The following is a 20429-nucleotide window of genomic DNA, read 5'->3' as shown; positions in this document are numbered from 1 at the left end:
TATATATATATATATATATATATCTCAAGGGAAAGTTCTGTAGGTCCGGTATATATATATATTATATATATATATATATATATATATATATATATATATATATATATATATATATATATATATATATATATATATATATGCGTGTGTGTGTGTGTGTGTGTGTGTGTGTGTGTGTGTCAGCGGAACCAAAGCGAAGCAGAAGCAAGCATATTGTCGCAAACGTAAGTCACAAAGCCAAGATGTACATCCGCATTGTAATTGTTCTTTCGCAATTTCTTTATAGTCGTCACGCACATTTTTAGAAGCGAGGACGCTTGTTTCGCAATCCTGCCCCCCTTTGGTCAATCTATGTGGCGCAGATACAATGACCACGTTAACGTATTAGCGAAATGAACCCCCCGCGCCTACTGCATCGTAAGCGAGTACCTATCCTCAGCCTCGCGCCAATAGTTGTGAAGGGACGCGGAATGAGTGCTAAATGACGAAGTTTCTCCCGAATGCGGAGCATCGATCGCGATGGCAGATTAGTGGACAGCTATATAAACTAAGAATAGGAATTTTACCGGCCATATAAACATGACAGACATAGGCGCACAAACTAAATTAGCAAGCATAGTGTCATGGGCGCACACGCAAACATGAACACATCTCCTTCGATGTCCGCGGCAACTTGCTGTTAAAACGCTGGGGTGAGGAAGCGGCACAGCACCAGAGAGCCAGTTGACTTTCAGTCTGCCTCTCGTATCAATGCTAACTAAGCCGCTGAAACACAGCACACGGCGGACTGCGTTACCGTCGCGGGTGGCTTTCAAAATACGGAGGCCCGGGCGAGCGCGCGCGGCCAACCTGACCTCTCGAACTAGAACGCGAACCCCCTCTCTAAACCGCCCCCCCCTGCCTCCCCTCTCCCCGGGGGAGAAGGGGCTGGCGCGGCGGAAGACGGCGCTGTTCCTCGCCACTTTCCTCCCTCGCGCACGCGAGTTTGAGCCTCGATCGCCGCCTCACCCTTGCAGGCTTTCACTCACGCATACAGCATACGGTGCACGGGGACGATTTTACGGCGTTTGGACTCTACATAGAAACTCACGGCGACGCCCACGGCAGAAATGAGCCCGGAATGTCTTTATGATTGCTATCGTAATAACAGAACTCGACAGCACTTCCGCTGTCGTGGTCTCACTCTATCGAAGCGCGTGAGCCCCTTGCACTTGGAAGGCTATATGTTCTCCAACGACGCAGAATTCGTTTGGCTGCAAAAGCGAAGAAGCAAAACGGTGGCACCATCATGCTCCGCTCAATTGACTGCAACGTCAGTTGAATAAAATATCTCGAATTTAAAATTATGTTCCGTGGTCTAAGTACTGAGACTGTAAGGCATGCCGTAGCGGAGCATTACGGAAAAACTTCTATCACTTCGGATTCTTACCATGCACCCACAGCATTGTACACACGTGTTGTCGCATCGAATTCCGGCCGCCGCGTCATAGATTTGATCCCGCGCCCTCGAGCTGAGCAGCGCAAGCTTAAAGCGCGTGTATGAATGTTCGCCAATAACAGACATTTATTGCAGTTGAGGGATTCTGTCGGAGTCTTATAGTCATCAGAAGGCAATGGTCGCCTGCGGGTAGCCGAGCGGGATAGCACCGGACATTTTGTAAAAGGGATCAGCGATGCTTTAGTGTGGCTTAACAATCCAGCAGATCTAAATTGTGGCTCATCTATGGCAGTGCAGCAAGACCGTAGTGGAAATTGAGGAGAGAGTTGTGCCATTCATTGATACGGGGAAATGGGAAGAGAGGTGCAGCTAATCTTTCAACTCATCCACGCGCATATTGGAATGCTCATGTGCTTTTTAAAAGTGAATAGCTTTCATTCGTTCTTCCGGCCATTTTTATAGTTGGGTTATCTGTGGTGGTCGATGATCGCACTCGGTAAAGAAAACGCTCGTTCCTTCGTTCGTCCGCTCTGTCGCTAGCTCGATCCCTATGTTGCTGGGTTTCTCTTTCTATCGTCCTTTGGTTTGTTCATTCGTTCGTTCGTGAGATCTATTCGCTCACATTAAGCATCATCGCTGATGGCTTGGATGCATATTTTTTTTCTGGGAACGGCGTCAGTTCAATTCAATCGTCCGAAAACGTGACGAGACAAGCAGTCCACTTTAGCGCTTGGTATTAGTAAATTTTATTACACATATCTTAAGCCAGATTTCAACAAAACTACTGGCATATCTGTACCTGTAGAGCAAAGGACATAAGAAGGGAGCAGGCAACACCACAACTCATAGCCATAATGAAATTATTTTGCAGGGGAGTTAGCTCTCTTATAACTAAAAGTGTCAACCAAGAAACATTAGGCAGTAAATGTGGAATATTGTGCATATGGATACAATAATGCTGCATAGATGATAGGCAAATGGAAGTAAAACAGTAGCTAAGAACAAGTATGGAAAAGAGAGCGTAACTGAAAAAGAATGATGACTAAAGGACTGAGCAAAGTGGTGTTTTGCGCGAGCTGTGACACCGCTGTATATTGTGCATTGAAGCTGAGTGGTGAAGGTTGTCGATACTCGGCCAGTATATTTTATACCTAGGACGCATAACTGGTGCAGCACGCATGCATGAACACTCGAACTCGAAGGATTGTCGCAATACTTTGCGAGGGATGTGTTACAATGAAATGGTTATTCAACACTAGCGGGAGCGATGCCTTACTGCGCACACGTACAGACGTAACGGCGGGGACGTCGGCGTAGAGCATGGTAAGAATCCTCTCGGTTTCCGCCTCCCGGGCCATTCCCAGCACCACCTTGATCTTGGTTAGCTGGTTGAGGGCCACTTCTTTGCTCCATGCGTCCATCCACTCGCTGTCACTGATGCTATGCTGGATCGCCGTGGAAACGCTATACAACAGCGAGTCAGCCATGTCGCGTGTCTGCTGTACGATCCGATTGTGGATCTCCGGCCAGAAGGGCACGACGCCCATCACATCTATAAGCACCTCCATGCAGCGCCCCGTTTGCACAGTCACCAGCGTGCCTGTGATAAATAAACACGAAACTGATTTTTTGAGTATCCAGAGGACAGGTTGTATACGGTCCCAACGGACCAGCATAGAAAGGATAGTCATTGTAGAAGTAGCTTATTCCTTTAAGACAAAGTAAAGTACGCAGTAAGGTGCGCCCTTAGAGCAAGGGTCATTACAAATCCAGAGAACGTATGTGTTAAAATTCCGTGCGCGAAAATTGAATGGCCGCTTCGTAGCTTGTTGTCTGGGACACAGAGGGGGTGGGGAGCACGCATCCGCATCAGACAGACGCACGCGTGCTCCAGTCCGGCAGTGCCTGCGGTAAGGGCCAACATATGTTCAGAAATTGCGAATAATGGTCATGCCTCTAAGTTATCGCACTTGGATATTCAAAAGAAAAAGTATGCTTAGTTGAATTCAGAGATATAGCTATCCGCAGTCAGAAAACTGATTTTCAACTGATACAGCAAGTATTCCTATATTCACAGGTTCTGCTACGTGCCAACACACCTTATTATTAGCATATATTTTGGGAAAAACATTCGAGCACTAACATGTTAGTGATAACACTCTTAGATTTAATATTACACAAACTTATACACATAACGCAACCCATCCGAGAACATGGGTAGGATGGCTGGTGTAGTAGAGCCTAATTGATGTAAGCGCAAGATGCGGGTTCCGTTCCATCGTGCAGCGTTAAGTTCTCGCTCACTTTCATTTCCATTTGCCCAATATTTCCTTGTTTCCAATCAATATAGCACGTAACTTGCCCAATGCTATATCTGTCTTCACTGTCTTTTAGTTCATGTGCTTGTGCCTAACGAAAAATCGAGCCGATCAGATTTCTTTGTTCTTCCTACAAAGGTCTTACGCTATTCGTAAGTGTTAATGCTTTGCATGAAGTAGGGACTTTAAAGAACGCCACTTCTTTGCTTTCTAGACCTACGAAAAGTCTCAGCAGTGGGAAATATTAACTATACACCATTTCAATAGAGACTAGATGCGCTTTCCAATATTTACGCTCTCCGGCTCGGATCGTCTCCATGGTGATTCAAGCGCATTGAAAGGAGTGCCAAGGTACGGCACAACCTATAGCAACTCACTTATGTGCAGCATTGCGCATATTAATTCCGGCTTATAATGGAAACTCATTTTAGACATTTAGCTGGCTGCTAAACTTACACTTTAAGTAAGGGAAAATGAGATCCAACAAATCGCAGCAATTGCTACAAAGGAAACCCAACTCGCTCCTCGAAAGAAAAGCTTCCCTGTTGAAAAAATTCGCCCTGGTCCGGGACTCGAACCCGGGACCACGGCCTTTCCGGGGAAGCCGCTCAAACATCTCAGCTAACCAGGCGGCTAGCAGATGGCAAGGGGAAGTCATGCCTTCTCGAAGCAACTCGAAAGTTATTTCATTACTGCTCTCTACCTTGCGGGTTTCCGCAGAAATATTATGTCGAACGACTGCACCTTGTTGAATCGTGGTACGTCCGAGACGCAGACACGCATCTTGCTGACGCCACCTTTCGACTTGAAATAAAGCGCATCCAAAGATTGTTGTAAATAACCTGTTTTACATATCGCCTGCTGAAAGGTGTAAGTAAAAAGGACCATTAGATTTCGCTGACCTTTTCTTTTTGCTTCTGCGAAAATAATCGCGTAATTTTTTTTTCAGTTGTGGTTGGGAGGAAAGCGTCACAAGATGTTGATACCACCCCTCGCTCTAACGTGCGAGCACAAGAGGTGATTGTAACCACAATAACAACATCCGTCGATGAGCTCGCGTTCCGGCCTGTCCTGGAAACACCACAATGCGACGACAGCTTCGCATATGTGAGCGTAAGTCATGGTCTGACTGGAACCAACTTAAGTCCTGAGTGGGTGATGAGAAATGTGATTTGCCTCATGTATACAAGTCTCGTGTTCCATAGTCAACTTTCTGTTATTTTTTTCATTGTCCTCTGGACCCTACAATGGGCCCCGTGTGGTCAAAATCACGTTGCGCCGCCATTTTATGGAAGACATCGAGCTGTAGGACTGATTCCGAAAATTTCGGCCAACGGGGTAAATAAAAGAAAGTGGAACCGAAGTGCATTCTTTCTGATGGATGCAGAGACTGAGTAGCTGTCGAGCTGGCTCAGGCCCTCTGCCGCACCCGTGGAACATCTAAGCGGCTGCTGAGATGCATCTGGTCTACTAACCACCGTTGCGTGGAGAGAATGTGTCTGTTGATGGCTTTCTAACGTATGCGCGTTGTTCGCATGTTATACGTTACGCTTCTATAATAGTGCCAGTACGGTCGGCCCTGCACTCACTATTACACAATATGAACTGCAAGGTGACCAAGTCCACCGATTAATTCACAGCAACCATTGGCTCTGCAACCCCACGTGTTAACTCGTGAAATATTTTAAGTTCCTAAGCGCACTCATTTCGAGGAATTACTATTTCTCTTTCTGCTATAGAACACGGTCGCGTGTAGGGAACATTATATGCAGTCTATTTTATGACGGCACGCTTCTGAGCTGTGTGCTTTGCTGGTGAGGGCTAATTAGCCCTTCCAGTTCGGGCACCTGCGTTAGTATGATCAGTTTTTCACACATTGGTAAGCATATCAGCAGGCGGTGGCAAAGTTCGAATTGCCCCACTGCGCAAATCGCTTACCGGTATCGTTCTCAAATGCAGGCACCAGAAGCTCCCGGAAGTATGGGCTGACGGAGGGCGCAAGTTTCTGTAGAACGTACCAGCCAATCAGCAGGTTGGACTCGACCCACGTGAAGTTAGACAGTAACAAGGCGGTGCTTTCCAGTGCGACCGGATCGATGACGTACACTATTGTTTCTGGCGTGACATTGAAGGTCCTGCACGAGATATGCGCGGCGATATAGGATAGACATCGGTTTGCCATTATTGGAAGGACGCCAAATACTGAAAAGAGAAATATGCAATAACATTGGAAATAATCAGCTCTTCTATTATTTTATCGGTTTTCCAGTCAGTCTTTGAAGGGTTGCCGATTATATCGTTGGCCTATCTGATAATCTGAAATATGCACCAAGGTCGATCCAAATAGGTCGCGAAGCTTCGGGCGAAAGGCGGTTCAGTGCAAATTGTCACCGACATCAGCAAGGGGGGTTATGGGAGCAGCGATTGAAGCGCGACTATGTTTGGAGGGAACAAAGTTTGGGAAAGAAAAAAGCGTTTTTTTAATTCAAGCGAGGCACAGTTAGATTCATTCAACAAAAATAAAATTCCTGGTCAATTTTATATATTCGTGACGAGTGAAGAAAATACAAGTTTATTTATTTATTATTATTAAAATATATTCTTTTTCAGCGCCCATCGTTACAGAGGGCTTTGACGCCACTATCACTCGCAATGCAGTGCACCTCTTGAAATGTGCAGAAAGCCGCGCTCGTAAACTTCACCTGTTGAAATACGCCCCCCTCACACGTTGTGTTTTTTTGCTATACGAAGTTTGTCTGAATTCGGTGAGGCACGTAACTTCATCGCTTCTTAACCTATTCAGTCAAAAGTAGTGAGTTGCGACTACCAGATAATTCTGTGGTTGTTTTCGTGCGACTGCGCCGGCCGACGAACTTGGCATCCGACGATAGGATCAGCACTCTGCACCTAAAGCTTTCGTCGGCCTCCAAAGAAAGCATGTTCTGTGCAGGCGTGCCATTTCGACAACCGTACGGCTGGCATTTTCCTGCATCGCTTTCCGCGCTGAAAGCTCGAAACGCGCTTCAAGTCGAATAGTGGCGCATTTGAATATATAGTTCCAAAGGCAGGCCAACAAAAGAAATTTCGCGCCTTCGAAAACAAAATGACGTCACTTTTCCTTTTAACAGATATGACGTCATATTATTTTTTTGTTCCGCCGGAAGTGTTCCCACCGCATACAGATGGCGTTAAGCCCCATGAACCGCCAATGAACCGCCATGTTTTGAACGCATGCGCTCCCATGGAAGCTTCGCTACCAGGTATATTTACCTTGTATGCACTGTTTTCGCAACACACCGACAATAACGTCAGAGTTCTGGATGTATTTCTGAAGATCGTCGGACGGGCTTGCTTGTTGGCTCGTGATCCGACAAAGGACTCGTGGGGGCGGAAAATTTATATGGGGATGGATTACCAGCGAAGCTGTTTAGGCTACATAAATGGGCTGAATACATAGGGTGCATGCATTAAGAAATCGTACATTTTTATTCTTATATTGCAGCACTACGCCCACACAAGCGTCGCCGTGGTCACTGCGCATACATGTTTTCCGTACGGCACCACACGGACGGACGGACGGACGGACGGACGGACGGATGGATGGATGGATGGATGGATGGATGGATGGATGGATGGATGGACGGACGGACGGACGGACGGACGGACGGACGGACGGACGGACGGACGGAGGGACGGACGGACGGATGGAGGGACGGACGGACGGACGGACGGACGGACGGACGGGTGGATGGATGGATGGATGGATGGATGGATGGATGGACGGACGGACGGACGGATGGACGGACGGACGGACGGACGGACTGACGGACGGACGGACGGATGGACGCTATGAGCATCCGCTTTTGAACGGAACGGTGGGTTGCGCCACCATGCTATTATGCTGCCTGATATCCTATCTATCTCGAAAAAAAAAGGAGAAGAATTCCTACCACCATGCTTTCTGAACCCCTACTGGAAACTTTGTTTTTTTGCCACCGTTGTATGTCTTTTCCCTACTTCCGCCTATCTTTCAATCATCTGCTATTAATCCTCATTGAGAACGTGTTTGCTTTCCCTCTGTTCTCGCTGAACCCAAAAGCTTCAAAGAGGCCGGCGGTGCCTAAGTCGACCGCTGGGCAGATATGTTCATATTCTAATAAAACATGCTCCATCGTTTCCCTAGCTTTACCGCAGCACGCACACGCTTCTTCTGCCTTGTTGTATCTCGCTTTGTAAGTGTGTGTTCTTAGGCGACCTGATCTTGCTAATAAAAGTAAGGAGCTTCCTTTTGAGTTATTATAAATTGTTCCTTTCATGACGTCGTTTTTTTTTCCTCTTAAGTAGTTACACAAGCAGGTTTCTTTTCAAGTGCCCCCACCCATGAGATTGTCTCAGTCTCCGACTTCCCGCTTGATGTTTTGTTTTCATGTTTCCTCCCCTGTGAATGAACGTTCTTCCTCTACAAATACCCGAACCTTTCCTTCCCATTTACTTACTTAGTTATAATCTCAGTCGTTCTTCATAATCAATTTTACTCTCACCTTCCCTCACTTCAAAACTAGTCCAGCCCCTATCACCCTGCATAGCTTAATTTTTTGTCTTCCCGCATGCGTCCAATGTGAGGTGTCCCATTCACCTATGGTTGTCGTCGAGTCCGGATTGTACCCTTGATTTCAAGCAAGCAACTTCATTTGCGAATGCAAGTCCTGGGACTATTGCACCTTTCCACATATCCCGAAGCACCTCGTATCTATTGTATCCCCATAGCGCCCTGTGTTTCATTTTGGCCGCATTTCTCTTCCCGTTTGCTGTTATTGTTTTTACCTGTGTTTCCATGTGCGTCTTTCCATGTATCTGTCTACCGCCCGTGTCGTTGTTGTGTTCTCTTCTACTGTCCCCGTCTTTATTTGCGGTCACTATGATATACAGCGAACATCAACTAGGCCAAACTGAAGTTCTTATATTGCCTTCGTTCATCCATATACCAACATATCTATCTATATTGTTTTACCCGAGGTATTTCCTGACCCTGTAGTGAGACTCTCTGTTCGCTGTCTTAAAGACAATGTGTGCATTGTCTTAAGTAAATCAATCAATGAAGAAAGAAAGAAAGAAAGAAAGAACGAAAGAAAGAAGGAATACCATAACACCTGATTGTTTAAAGCTAAATTGTCACGCGCATACTCGCTTCTTGAGATCGCAGCAGGAAGAAGTGCCGTGTCAAAGGGCAATGTCGGTTCGCGACCGTACAATAGATAAAATGGAGACAATCCGGAGAAATTATATGCAGATGTGACGTAAGGAAGAACAATGTCCCAGTCGTGGTGGTCCTTGGAAACTTACTTGAACTGCATATCGGTAAGAGTACGGTTTAACCGCTGTGTCAGGCCATTGGTTTGAGGATGGTATGAGGTAGTCCGCTTGTGTTGAATGGAGCAGGAAAGCACAATGTAGGCGATAAGTTTCGAGAGAAAGTTCCGACCACGGTCAGTAAGCAGCTGTCGCGGGGCGCCATGAAGTAATATAATGTCACGCAAGAGAAAGTCCGCGACGTCAGTGGCGCAACTGCTAGGGAGAGCCCGCGTTATTGCGTATCGGGTGGCGTAATCAGTTGCGACGGCTACCCATTTGTTCCCAGAGGATGACGTGGGAAAGTGAACGAGGAGGTCTAATCCAACACGAAGTAACGATTCCACAGGGACGGCGATCGGCTGGAGATGACCGGCAGGTAGCACCTGAGGTGTTTTTCAACGCTGGCAGGGATCACAGGCAGCAACATAGCGTCGGACGGAGCAAGCGCGACCAGGCCAATAGAAGCGGCGGCGGACGTGATGGTACGTGCGGCCTACCCCAAGATGTCCTGCAGTAGGTGTGCCATGCATGTCAAAGCGAATAGTCTGTCGTAGATGTTTTGGCACGTAAAGAAGATGATCAGAGCCGTCAGGGAGGAAGTTCCTTCGGTACAGAATGCCACCCTGGAGGACAAATCGGCGAACGGATGCGTCGGTACGTGTAGTAGAGCGCAGACGCTCGATGAGTACTCGCAGTGATAGGTCTCAGTACTGCTCATGGTCGTTGTGAGCGAAGGCAGGCACAGAGAAAATGCCGTTGGCGGTAATACTGTCGGCGTCGTCAGGCTCGTCTACCGGGTAGCGAGACAGGCAGTCAGCGTCCTTGTGTAGTCGGCCAGATTTGTAGGTGACAGTACACGAATATTCTTGGAGGCGTGAGGCCCAGCGACCAAGTCTTCCTGCAGGATCTTTCACTGAGGATAACCAGCAAATCACGTGATGGTCTGTCTCAACAGAAATGGGTCGGCCATATAAGTATGGGCGGAACTTCGCCACCGCCCAAACTAGGGCCAGACACTCACACTCGGTGATGGAATAGTTGCGCTCCGTGGGCGAGAGGAGCCTGCTGGCGTAAGCGATAACACGGTCGTGGCCGCGCTGGCGTTGCGCCAGTACTGCGCCAATTCGATGACCGCTGGCATCAGTACGGACTTCGGTAGACGCAGAAGGATCGAAATGGGCTAGAACGGGAGGCGTTGTAAGAAGGTATATTAGAAGCGAGAATGCAGAGGCGTCGTTATCGCCCTACTGGAATGGGGCGCCTTTGTTGAAAAGCTCGGTTAGTGGCCATGCTATGGCCGCGAAATTTTTCACGAAATGGCGGAAGTACGAGCAAAGGCCGATAAAGCTGCGCAGATCCTTGACACACTTTGGAACAGGGAAGTACGTAACAGCATGGATCTTGCCTGGGTCCGGTTGCGCTCCGTTCGCGTCAACGAGATGTCCAAGGACGGTAATCCAGCGACGGCCGAACTGGCACTTCGATGCGTTGAGTTGCAGACCCTGCTCGCCGAAAAAACGTCCAGGACTGCTGAGAGGCGCTCGAGGTGGGCAGCGAACGTTGGGCAGGATACTATATCGTGGTCCAAGTAGCACAGGCACGTGCACCATTTGAAAGCGTGAAGATGGGAGCCCATCATGCGTTCACAAGTGGCAGGAGCGTTACATAGACCGAACGGCATCACTTTGAATCGATGAAGACCGTCAGGTGTTACAATGGCAGTCTTCTCGCGGTTAAGATCGTCCACGGAAATCTGCCAGTAGCCGGAGCGGAGGTCAGTACAGGAGAAATAGCGAGCACCGTGGAGGCAGTAAAGTGCGTCATCAATCCGAGGTAGGGGATACACGTCCCTTTTGCTAACCCTGTTAAGGTGGCGATAATCCAGGCAAAAGCGCCATGAGCCATCTTTCCTTTTCAGCAGTACAACAAGTGACGCCCATGGGCTACATGACGGTTCAATAATGTTCTTGGCAAGCATTTTGCGAACTTCGGCGTGAATAACTTGACGCTCAGCCAGTGATACTCGAAAGGGGCGGCGATGAATAGGAGGAGCATCGCCGGTATTAATGCGATGTTAAACAGCTGTAGTTTGGGCCAACGGACGATCGTTAAGGTAAAAAATATCGTGGTAGGAAAACAGAACGCCGTAGAGCTCACGCGCGTGCTCGGACGGCATGTCGGGCGCAATAATTTTCTGTAAGTCGGCGACGGTACAAGTTGTCGTCTGCGATGGTAGAGGAAGATCAGCAGAATTGTCGTATACTGCAATAGATGCTACTGAGTGATCCTCGAATGAGCATAGCTGGGCCAGAGACATCCCGCGTGGCAGCACTTGTGTCGTCAAGCCAAAATTGACCACTAGGAGGTAGACGCTATTCGCTGTAATAGATAAAACTGTGTGAGGTACGGTGATCCCATGCGTAAGGAGGACGTGTTGCATCGGAGCCGCGAAGGAGTGACCGTCGGGAACTGGTGGCGACGACACGAAGTCAACGTAAGTCAGTGCCGAAGGTGGCAAGCGAACGAAGTCGACGGAACTGAGGCGACGGGGGTGTGGTTCAGCGGCATCCAGAACCGTCAGCTCAAGGCGGAGAGTACTGGCGAAACAATCGATGAGAGCAGAATGTGCGGAGACCAAGTCTAAGCCGAGGATGATGTCGTGGGGACAGTGGGCGATGACAGTGAATAGCACGATAGTGGAGCGATCGGCGAAGGAGACGCGGACGGCACACATACCAATTACAGGGGCTGTTCCACCATCGGCGACATGGACAACAGGCGTCGTAGTGGGCGAGATTATTTTCCTCAGCCGGTTACGAAGGACAGGGCTTATTACGGACAAATGCGCCCCAGTGTCTATGAGAGCTGATACAGAAACACCGTCGACTTGCACGTCAACAAGGTTCAGATGAATGGGCAACGTCAGTAGAGGATTTGGTGGCGTAGGGAGCAGTGCAGCGTCACCTCGAGGCGCTGCATCGTCTAGTTTTCCGGCTGGTAGCTGCGTCCGAAGGGAGTCGATGAATAGGAGCGACGGGGCGGGGGGAGCGAGATTGTCGTCGTTGGGGCGAGGGCGAGCGAGAATAGGGGTGGATCGGCGCAGCAGAATCTGTGGGGGCATTATGGGAGTGGGCAGCATAGGGACGAGAAGGGCCACCTGATCAGCGACAGTAGGCAGTATAAATAGACCGGTTCGGGGAACTCCAGCGACTGCCACAGTGCCGTGAAATGTGCCCGATTCGATGGCAGTAAAAACAAATGGGCTTGTAGTCTGCAGTGCGCCATTCAGACGGGTTGCGGAAACGTGGTGGATAAGAAGATGTGGGACGGGGCGGAATCGAAGAAGCCGGGTGGGTATCACGGCGATGGGCCGAGCAGATGGTGTGAAGACTCACGTTTGCGAACTCCTGGCGGACAACTGCCTAGATCAGGGAAACCGTGACTGCAGGTGCATTGGAGGGGCTATGGTCGAAGGCAGCCGGATAGGCGGCCTCGACCTCACGCTGGACCATTCTGGTAACATTGCCATTGTTGTTGGGACGAGGAGCGTCGGCACAGAAAGATGTCGCTGGGGTGTTGGGCAGACGGGCAAACTTCTGGTCAATACGTCGGCTTTTGGCGAGTTCTAGGCGGCGGCACTCTTTTATAACAGCATCCACCGTCGCTACATTGTTGCAAACGAGCAAGTTGAAGGCGTCATCGGCAATGTCTTTGGGGATGTGGGAGACCTTGTCGGACTCAGTCATGTGTGCGTCAACTTTGCGGCGCAGAGCCAGGAGGTCCTGAATGTACGTGACGTAGGGCTCTGTTGACGTCTGCACACAGCCGGAAAGCGCCTTCTGCGCGGCAAGTTGGTGACCGTAGGGGTTGCCGAACAAGTCTCTGAGCTTTTGCTTAAGCGAATCCCAACTGGTGAGCTCATCTTCGTGCGTCCGAAACCAAACTCGAGGTGTGCCACCAAGGTAAAAGACTACGCTGGCGAGCATGATAGTAGGGTCCCACAGGTTATTGCGGCTGACGTGTTCGAACAGGCTCATTCAGTGCTCGACGTCTGCCCGATCTTTGCCCGAGAATACGCCAGGATCACGAGGAGCGGGGAGAGTGATGTAGGTCGTCGAAGTGGCAGCAGGTGTCGGAGCCGGGGGAGTCGAGTTGTCGTCGCCGGGAGCAATGAAGGAAGGCTCGACGTACCGTCCACTGCGAAGCTCCGTGACGAGGTACAGGGAACGTCCATCACCAACAGATATGTTACGTAGGAAGAAGCCTACGAAAAGCTGTATACAAATATATTTACAAGGAAATCGCCGCACTTGGCCAAGGGACAACTGCCCGCGCTAGCCTCCAATCGTCGTCGTCGTCGTCTTCACCCCTGCTCGTCTCTTTGTCATCGCAAATACTGTTCCGTAGCAATATGACACACTATGTTGCGGTTTACTTTGTTATACCCTTGGTTGATGTCTAAAAAGCCACATATAGTGGACTCCTTTCTGCTCTGGGTATTTCAATAAACTGAGTAAGGACAAACAAGTTACCCAGACGTCTACCGATTCCGAATCCATACCGAAGTTCTTTCAATATGCCAGTATTCTCTGTCGATGCTGGAAGGTTTAATTTAATCGCCTACATTGCTAACCTGCATAGCACACCACACTACACCCAAACAACCACCGCCGCGGTCACCGGAACCCTCACGCATCTGCCGCAACCACTGCTGCAGCCTCGCCAACACCTCAGACCGCGTGACGTTATAACCACAGAAGCACAGGTCACGTGCGCCGGCGCTGTCGCCAAACTATTTCACATTGTCCCCTATCTGTTTCAACTGCTGCACAGGCGTCGCCACAATTTTTCACCCTCTCCCCTACCGGTCCCCATAGCTGCAGCACCATCGCTACACTTTCCTCCCTCCCCCCTACATGACTCCGTTCCTGTCCACGGGCTGTGTTCACGATACAAACGTAAGTCGCCCATGGTACCTCCTCCCTCCCCCTGGGGACGCATGCGGGGGATGCATACGGGGGTTAGAATTACAAAGCTTTGCTTCCGAACGGGAAGAAAAAAGACAGAGCACACAGAAACGTTAGGCCCTTGTGTCCTCAAGCACTTGCGCGCTAAGCGTGGGTGTCTCTAACCACTTTTTCTCGGACTTGCGTCAATGGAAAATACATGAACTAAAAGGTTAACCAGAGGAAATGAAGTTAACCAATGTGCCCGATTTTATTAAGCATATCATAAGAAGCCAACATACATTGACACCAAGGATAACATAGGAGAAATTCTTTATAGGTAATAAATGAATCAAAGAAATCTCAAATTAATGGAAATGAAAGTGGATGAAAAGACAAGTTGCCACAGGTGGGGAACGATCCCACGTCTTCGTATTAGGCGAATATCTGTTGTAGAGCCTCGCACGCGTAATGATGACGTGGGATCGTTCCACACCTGCGGCAAGTTGTTTTTTCATCCACTTTCATTTCCATGCCATCGAGCCCCACTTCGCCCCACTTTGAACGTGCCGCGCGAAACAGAGAATACGTGCCCGTCAATATGTCGCGAAAGAAGTACACGTATAGGACTGCGCTCAAATTTCGCATTTGGTAGTATTGTAATGGTTGGTGAATTTTTTTTTCGATTAACAATGAATCAGCTGTCATTTTATCCTTTATTCAACTAATCGTTTTCGATGCGCGGCTTTTAAATGATCAATGGAAATTTTCGTCAGGCAGTTTTAAGAAGGTTTAAACAGCTATCTCTTTGGACGGGGAAACTGCGCGGGAGACGAGTACTAAGGAAGATCGACAACAGATGCGTTGACTAAACCTTAAAGGGTAGTCATCATTGCGTCGTCGATCATTGTTTGTGCTTGACCTATGTGCTATTTTAACGCGACAGCGTTTAGGAGCTCGTGTCGCAGAAAAGCCGGTGTTGTCGGCGTCGGCGGCATTCGCCGTGAGCGAAAAATCTAGGAAGGCAATTCATAAATAACAACAACTTGCAAGATGGGCTAGGTGCGAATCAAACCAGGGTCTCCGGAGTGCGCGTCGGAGACGCTAACACTCAGCCACGAGTTCCATAGTTCAAGGCGGGGCAGAAGTGCCTCTAGTAAATGAGGTGTTGCCTTAGAAACGTGCCGTAGAAAGTTATACTGCGGTGTATATCGGTAATTATGAGCATGTAAATTACAGAACTCGCAGTTAAACGAGTAGCGAAGTACGTTTGCGCTACCTTTCTTGTGCGCTCGGCGCACACGCAGAGCCATCTTGCGGAAAACACTGAAGGCCCCCTCCTCAAAATGTACGGCTCTGCCCCGACACGTGGCGCGCCACTTGACCCATGATCGCGTCCGCCTTCATGGCGCGTCGCGGTTCAGCTCTCCGTGCCGATCACAACGTTTGGCTCGCGTAGATCGTTTTGAGTGGGCGGTGCGAATGGGGTGCGATAACGCTATCGCGTTCCACTCTTGAAGGCGAAGCTTGAACGTCCTCCAATTTTCTCTTCAACATGGACGCCAACTAGCCCAACGTCGATCCCTTATGCAGTTATCTACTTTTGTAAGACCCATTTTATTGTTTAAGAGGTGAAAAGAAGTTTGAAAGACACGAGCATAAACGCTTGATAAAGAAAAATCTTAAGCTTGTTAAAGACTGAATATAGCCGGCACTAGTGGCGTTTGAAAGCATAAAAATATGCTAGTGCAGTAAATGTAGTCGCATGAGTGGAAGTAGATGAAATGTGAGCAGAGTGCCCTGTCTTAGGCCTGCCTTGAAGCCTGTTAAGTAATCCCCACCAACAAAAACCCGTTTCTTTCTAACGTAGCAGTTTTCGTGGAGGTGCGGGACAATTTAAGTAACAACAGAGCCGGAACCACTTATTCTTCGCTAGAGTATTCGCCTCGCCTGACCTTCGCCTGCCGACATGTCCTGCGATGGACACGCTTAGGGTCCAATGCCTGCCGCTCCGAGATCAATGTATGTTGGCACGTGGCGCTGTGCCGAGAACCTCGGGTCTTCGCCGGAAAAGCAGTTGAAGATGTGGACGACTGGCTGAGACATTACCAACGAGTAAGCAAGTACAACGACTGGGACGCTATCGGCCAGGTAACCAACGTTGTGTTCGCACTCGTTGACACTGCGCTGATGTCGTTTCAAAATCCTAATCTCATGGGTCCCTTCACCCGCTCATCGAAAGCAAATCGTTGGATCATCGTAGCTGCCGACCGTCTGACCCGGCACTGCGAGACGGCTGCTTTACCGCCGCCACCCGTTTCCCTTTTTCTTCTACACTCGATCATTCTCCGCCACGGCGCTCATCAAGTCATCGTCAACGACTGCGGCCGCCAGTTTACTGCGCACGTCGTAAAATAGCTTCTTCGGTTGTGCGCTTCCAGCTTTTGCCACTCGTCACCGTATTAGCCGGAAACGAATGGGCTGACTGTAAGTACCAACTGCACACTGGACGACATGTTGTCCATGTACGTCACATCAGACCATAATGACGACTTTTTGCTCTTGATTCAATACACCATAGACACTCCAAAGCGCGGAACTACTGGCTACAGATCGTTTTTCCTCCGCTAGGTTTGTCCGACGCGTCACACATTGGACAGCATATTTTCTTTTCTCTACCCGCGAGGATCTCTCACTCTCCGAGGCTATATGTCTCGCTGAAGAATCTCGACGCTTTGCCTTCATGCGTTCTCTGTCTTCACAACACCGGTAAGCACGAAACGACCGGCACCATCGAGATGTAACCTATTCTCCAGGAAATCTAGTCTTGGTATGGTGTCCGTTGAGCAAACGTGACCTGTGTCCGCGAAACAACTCGCCAACTATACTGGCCCGTTCGTTGTTGACCAGCTCCGTAAACCATCAACTGGAGCGCCTCATAGCAACTGGACGACGCTCTGCCAAGACTTAGGTTTTACTCGTCGCTCGTCTGAAGGCTTTTACTCCGAGATCTTTAGAGACACGACCGGCGGGCTTTGTTCAGGAGGCGAGAATTATTACGGTAAACGTAGTCGCATGAGTGGAAGAACAAGTGTGAGCGGAGGGAACGAGAAAGAGAAGAAGCGCGTTTTTGCCCCGTCTGAAGCTCGCCTTGAAGCATGTTAATAAACCCAGCTTCTTTCGTGAGTTAGCGCTTCTTTATAAAATGGCACTTAGTGTAGAATGAAATAAGATACGAAGCACTAGTGAATCCCTGTACAGCAAACTTAAACAGGAAAGAAGAAAAAATGGCTAAAGTGAAACGTGTTGTCCAATTTAAATCTGCGAGAAATTGTAATATGCATCGGGGAGAAGAAAATTAGTGGTTTAGCAATCTAAGGCACAAGCTTTTTTCTACAGCGTGAAGAAATACTAATCGGATGCGGTGTTTGGGTGAAACTGACACCCAGATTGAATGGTCGCACAACCAGCAGGCGAGAATAGATGCTCGGACGCTATACATTTCCTGGAATGGTCATGAACTCCATCGCTATGTCAAATACATGCTCCAAACCGGCGGCCATGCTGTACAGCGTCTTTAGTGGACTGCGAGTGGCCCGATGATCAGCGACTCGGCTGCTATAGTATGTTGGAATTGCGAGGGCATTTAAAGCACGCGGCTTCGAGCGGCGTGCTTCTCTCGGCATCACTCGCGACTCGGAAAAAAAGTGGACAGTCGCACTACCACGGCCGTACACTCAGTGCTCGAGCACCACCATTCCAGTACGATTTCAAAATTCTCGCACCACACCTGTCAAGCCTGTCAATCGCACCTGTCACCTGTCGCACCACACCTGTCAATCGAAAACGATTAATCGAACAGGTCTAATCGAATATGTCGATTAAATTAAAGGTCGACATCGATAAAGAATAATAGTTTTACGAAATAGAGTTAATTGATAATTAAAGTCATAGCCGTCTGGGTGGTGGGCAAAGTTCGCAAGCCTACCGGTAAGAAAGCTTAAAGCGACGATAAAGAGAAAAAAAGTTGCTGACCTGAGGTGGTAAAGTACCCTGCCAAATCAACAAACAAAAAAGCCACTCTGTCCGCGAGAAGACGCCCGTAAAACCAGAGAACACGCATTTTAAGAGAAAGACTGGTGGTGATGCCACGTCGTAATTCCGGCACCAGATAGCCGCGGTGTCATAGCTTTGACGGCATTTGCTCTTTCCAAGCTACATTTTTGTTACTAAAGGTGGTCTACACTGACATGTAAGCGGGCCATAGACGTGCCTCATGGCATCCTCGACCGATCGCAGCTGCGCGCATCTTGTGCTCCGTTTCATTTAATCACCGTCGCCCCAGTGCGCACCACTGGGACTTGCCGAGGATACCTTTAGCAGTGCTCGAGAAGGTTAACTGGGGCACAGCCTCTCAACAGAAAAAAAGGTATCGTCAAATCCGTGAAGTTACAATGCCGTACAAGTGCTGAGGTTTCGGGGCCAAATTAAACTAAATTCTACTTTCGCCTTCACTTTTTATCTCATTATTTGAGCTATTGCCACAAAATTCACCAATATAGAGATTTCTAAAATACATTTTATCAGTACTAAATTTATGCTGTGTCCTTTTATATGTGACTGAATTTTCAGAAATCTCAGTTGTGCATTAAACAACCCAAAATGGTCAAAATTATCCCAGAATTCTCCACTGCAGTATGCCTCAAGGTTCTATCGCAATTTGGCGCGCAAAACGTAAAAACAAACATACTTTAGTGTCTCTCCAAATATTACCTCAGCAATGTGAAGAATCCGCTGGATCGCGCCATCTCCTCGCATAGTATGTAATATTTCGTGCGCGATTGTGAATCGGTGTGTATTGGTGAGACTGGTAGTTGCTGCAGGCGTCTCAAGCAGCCCAAGAATGATGCCACCAAAGGCTCCATGCTGACGAACACCATCGCAGTGTAAGCTCGGAAGACGGTAGGAGATAAAGTAGGACAACGCGCCCATCAGAGCCACAGAGATGATGCCGGCAAGTGCGCATAACCTTGAATTCTTCGTCATTCTAGCCACCACTTAACTAACAGGCTAAACCACCCATCTACTTCCGAAGTATAAGTTGTGCGTCAAAACAGCTTAACAACTTCGGCGCAACTAGCTTGCCATTATGAACAGCAGACCAGCACATATCTTGAAAAATCACTTTATTCGACTATTGTTCGTGGCTTGTTTCCGTCCTTATAACATAAGTGCAAGAAACTTTGACACATTTGCTACGGGTCGTTCCTGTTCCGATACTTAATGAGACATTACTTCTCTTGTTTATTGCTTACATGATTTCATATTGATTTTTCAGAGTTTTATTATTCATCATATCTGAGTTTGTTAATGTATTGCGTGCGATACCAAGTGTAATGCTATGCCTTGCTATACTTGTAAGATAGTTTGCCGATGTTCCCCCGTCGCTTCCCGAATACTCACTAGGCATCCGTTTACTTATGTTGGCATTGTGTTAGTGTTTGCGTGAGTACTTTAGCTTAGAGCCTGAGCTTTCATACCGGCTCAAAACCGAGGGATTCATTTTCAAGAAGTATTGTGGTGTGTACAGCGACAGTGCTCCGCTGCTAGAGAAAACATTATTTCTTAACTTCCAAAATCCCTGACACGTGGGCGAGCTGGAATGAATGCAGTGCCGTAAATTTCTTTCTTTATATTGTTTGAGAGCCAGGCTCCTGTAGACCCATAGCTGAAAAGAATGTTAGCAAAATATATTAGTGAGAAACTACAGGCTATGCGTTGCATTCCGACATGGAAATATCAGTATGTTTCAGTACCCGATGCCAACACTTCAGAAAAAAAAACAATGCTGTGGTTTGAAGTCGCACATCCTTGATAGGATTATGATAAATGCCGTAGTTGGTGTCTCAAGAATAATTGAAAATCTGTGGCTCTGTAACCTAAATCAAGCACTTGCGAAAATTTGCGTAGTAGCCACGCTTACCATTGCGTGTTAATCGCGTTCACCCATCGGTCCACGCTGAGACCGGGCATGTATCGGCGCTGGAGATCCTGTAGCTCATACTTGTCCACGATACCATCACGGTAAGTGTGCCATGCCCCCTTGTGCTCCATCAGAAACAGCTCGCAACGTGTCAGTGCGTCAACCACAATGTTCAGTGCCTGCAGTGAAATATTTAATGGCAACAATGATAACTTCGCTCACCAGAGGACGCATAAACAAAATACGGGAATATTGTTGTTTCTGTTGTGGAGATTGGATGTACGACCCACCGGCTAAGACTTTGCGAAACTATAGTCAAAATTTTAATTCTCAAGTATGTCAAGAGCGTATCTGTTGTGAGGGCACGAAACAGGAAAAAAATCTCAGCCATCTGA

General features: G+C 48.3%; 1 protein-coding gene across 1 annotated transcript in view; it reads right to left on the bottom strand.

Annotated features, from left to right (window-relative positions):
* Window positions 1-2875: 2875 nt before the first annotated feature.
* Window positions 2876-20429, bottom strand: part of LOC142570697 (neprilysin-2-like) — a 58665-nt gene continuing 41111 nt past the window's right edge. The window contains exons 5-8 of the mRNA XM_075679045.1: window positions 20035-20213; window positions 5692-5888; window positions 2941-3035; window positions 2876-2899 (exon numbers count right to left, since the gene is read on the bottom strand). Of these exons, the coding sequence (XP_075535160.1) occupies window positions 2876-2899; window positions 2941-3035; window positions 5692-5888; window positions 20035-20213 (495 nt within the window). The remainder of the gene's footprint in view (window positions 2900-2940; window positions 3036-5691; window positions 5889-20034; window positions 20214-20429) is intronic.

Source organism: Dermacentor variabilis, chromosome 2 (genome assembly GCF_050947875.1).
Source record: "Dermacentor variabilis isolate Ectoservices chromosome 2, ASM5094787v1, whole genome shotgun sequence".
NCBI lineage: Eukaryota > Metazoa > Arthropoda > Arachnida > Ixodida > Ixodidae > Dermacentor > Dermacentor variabilis.
This window is presented reverse-complemented; position numbering and strand designations above follow the sequence as displayed.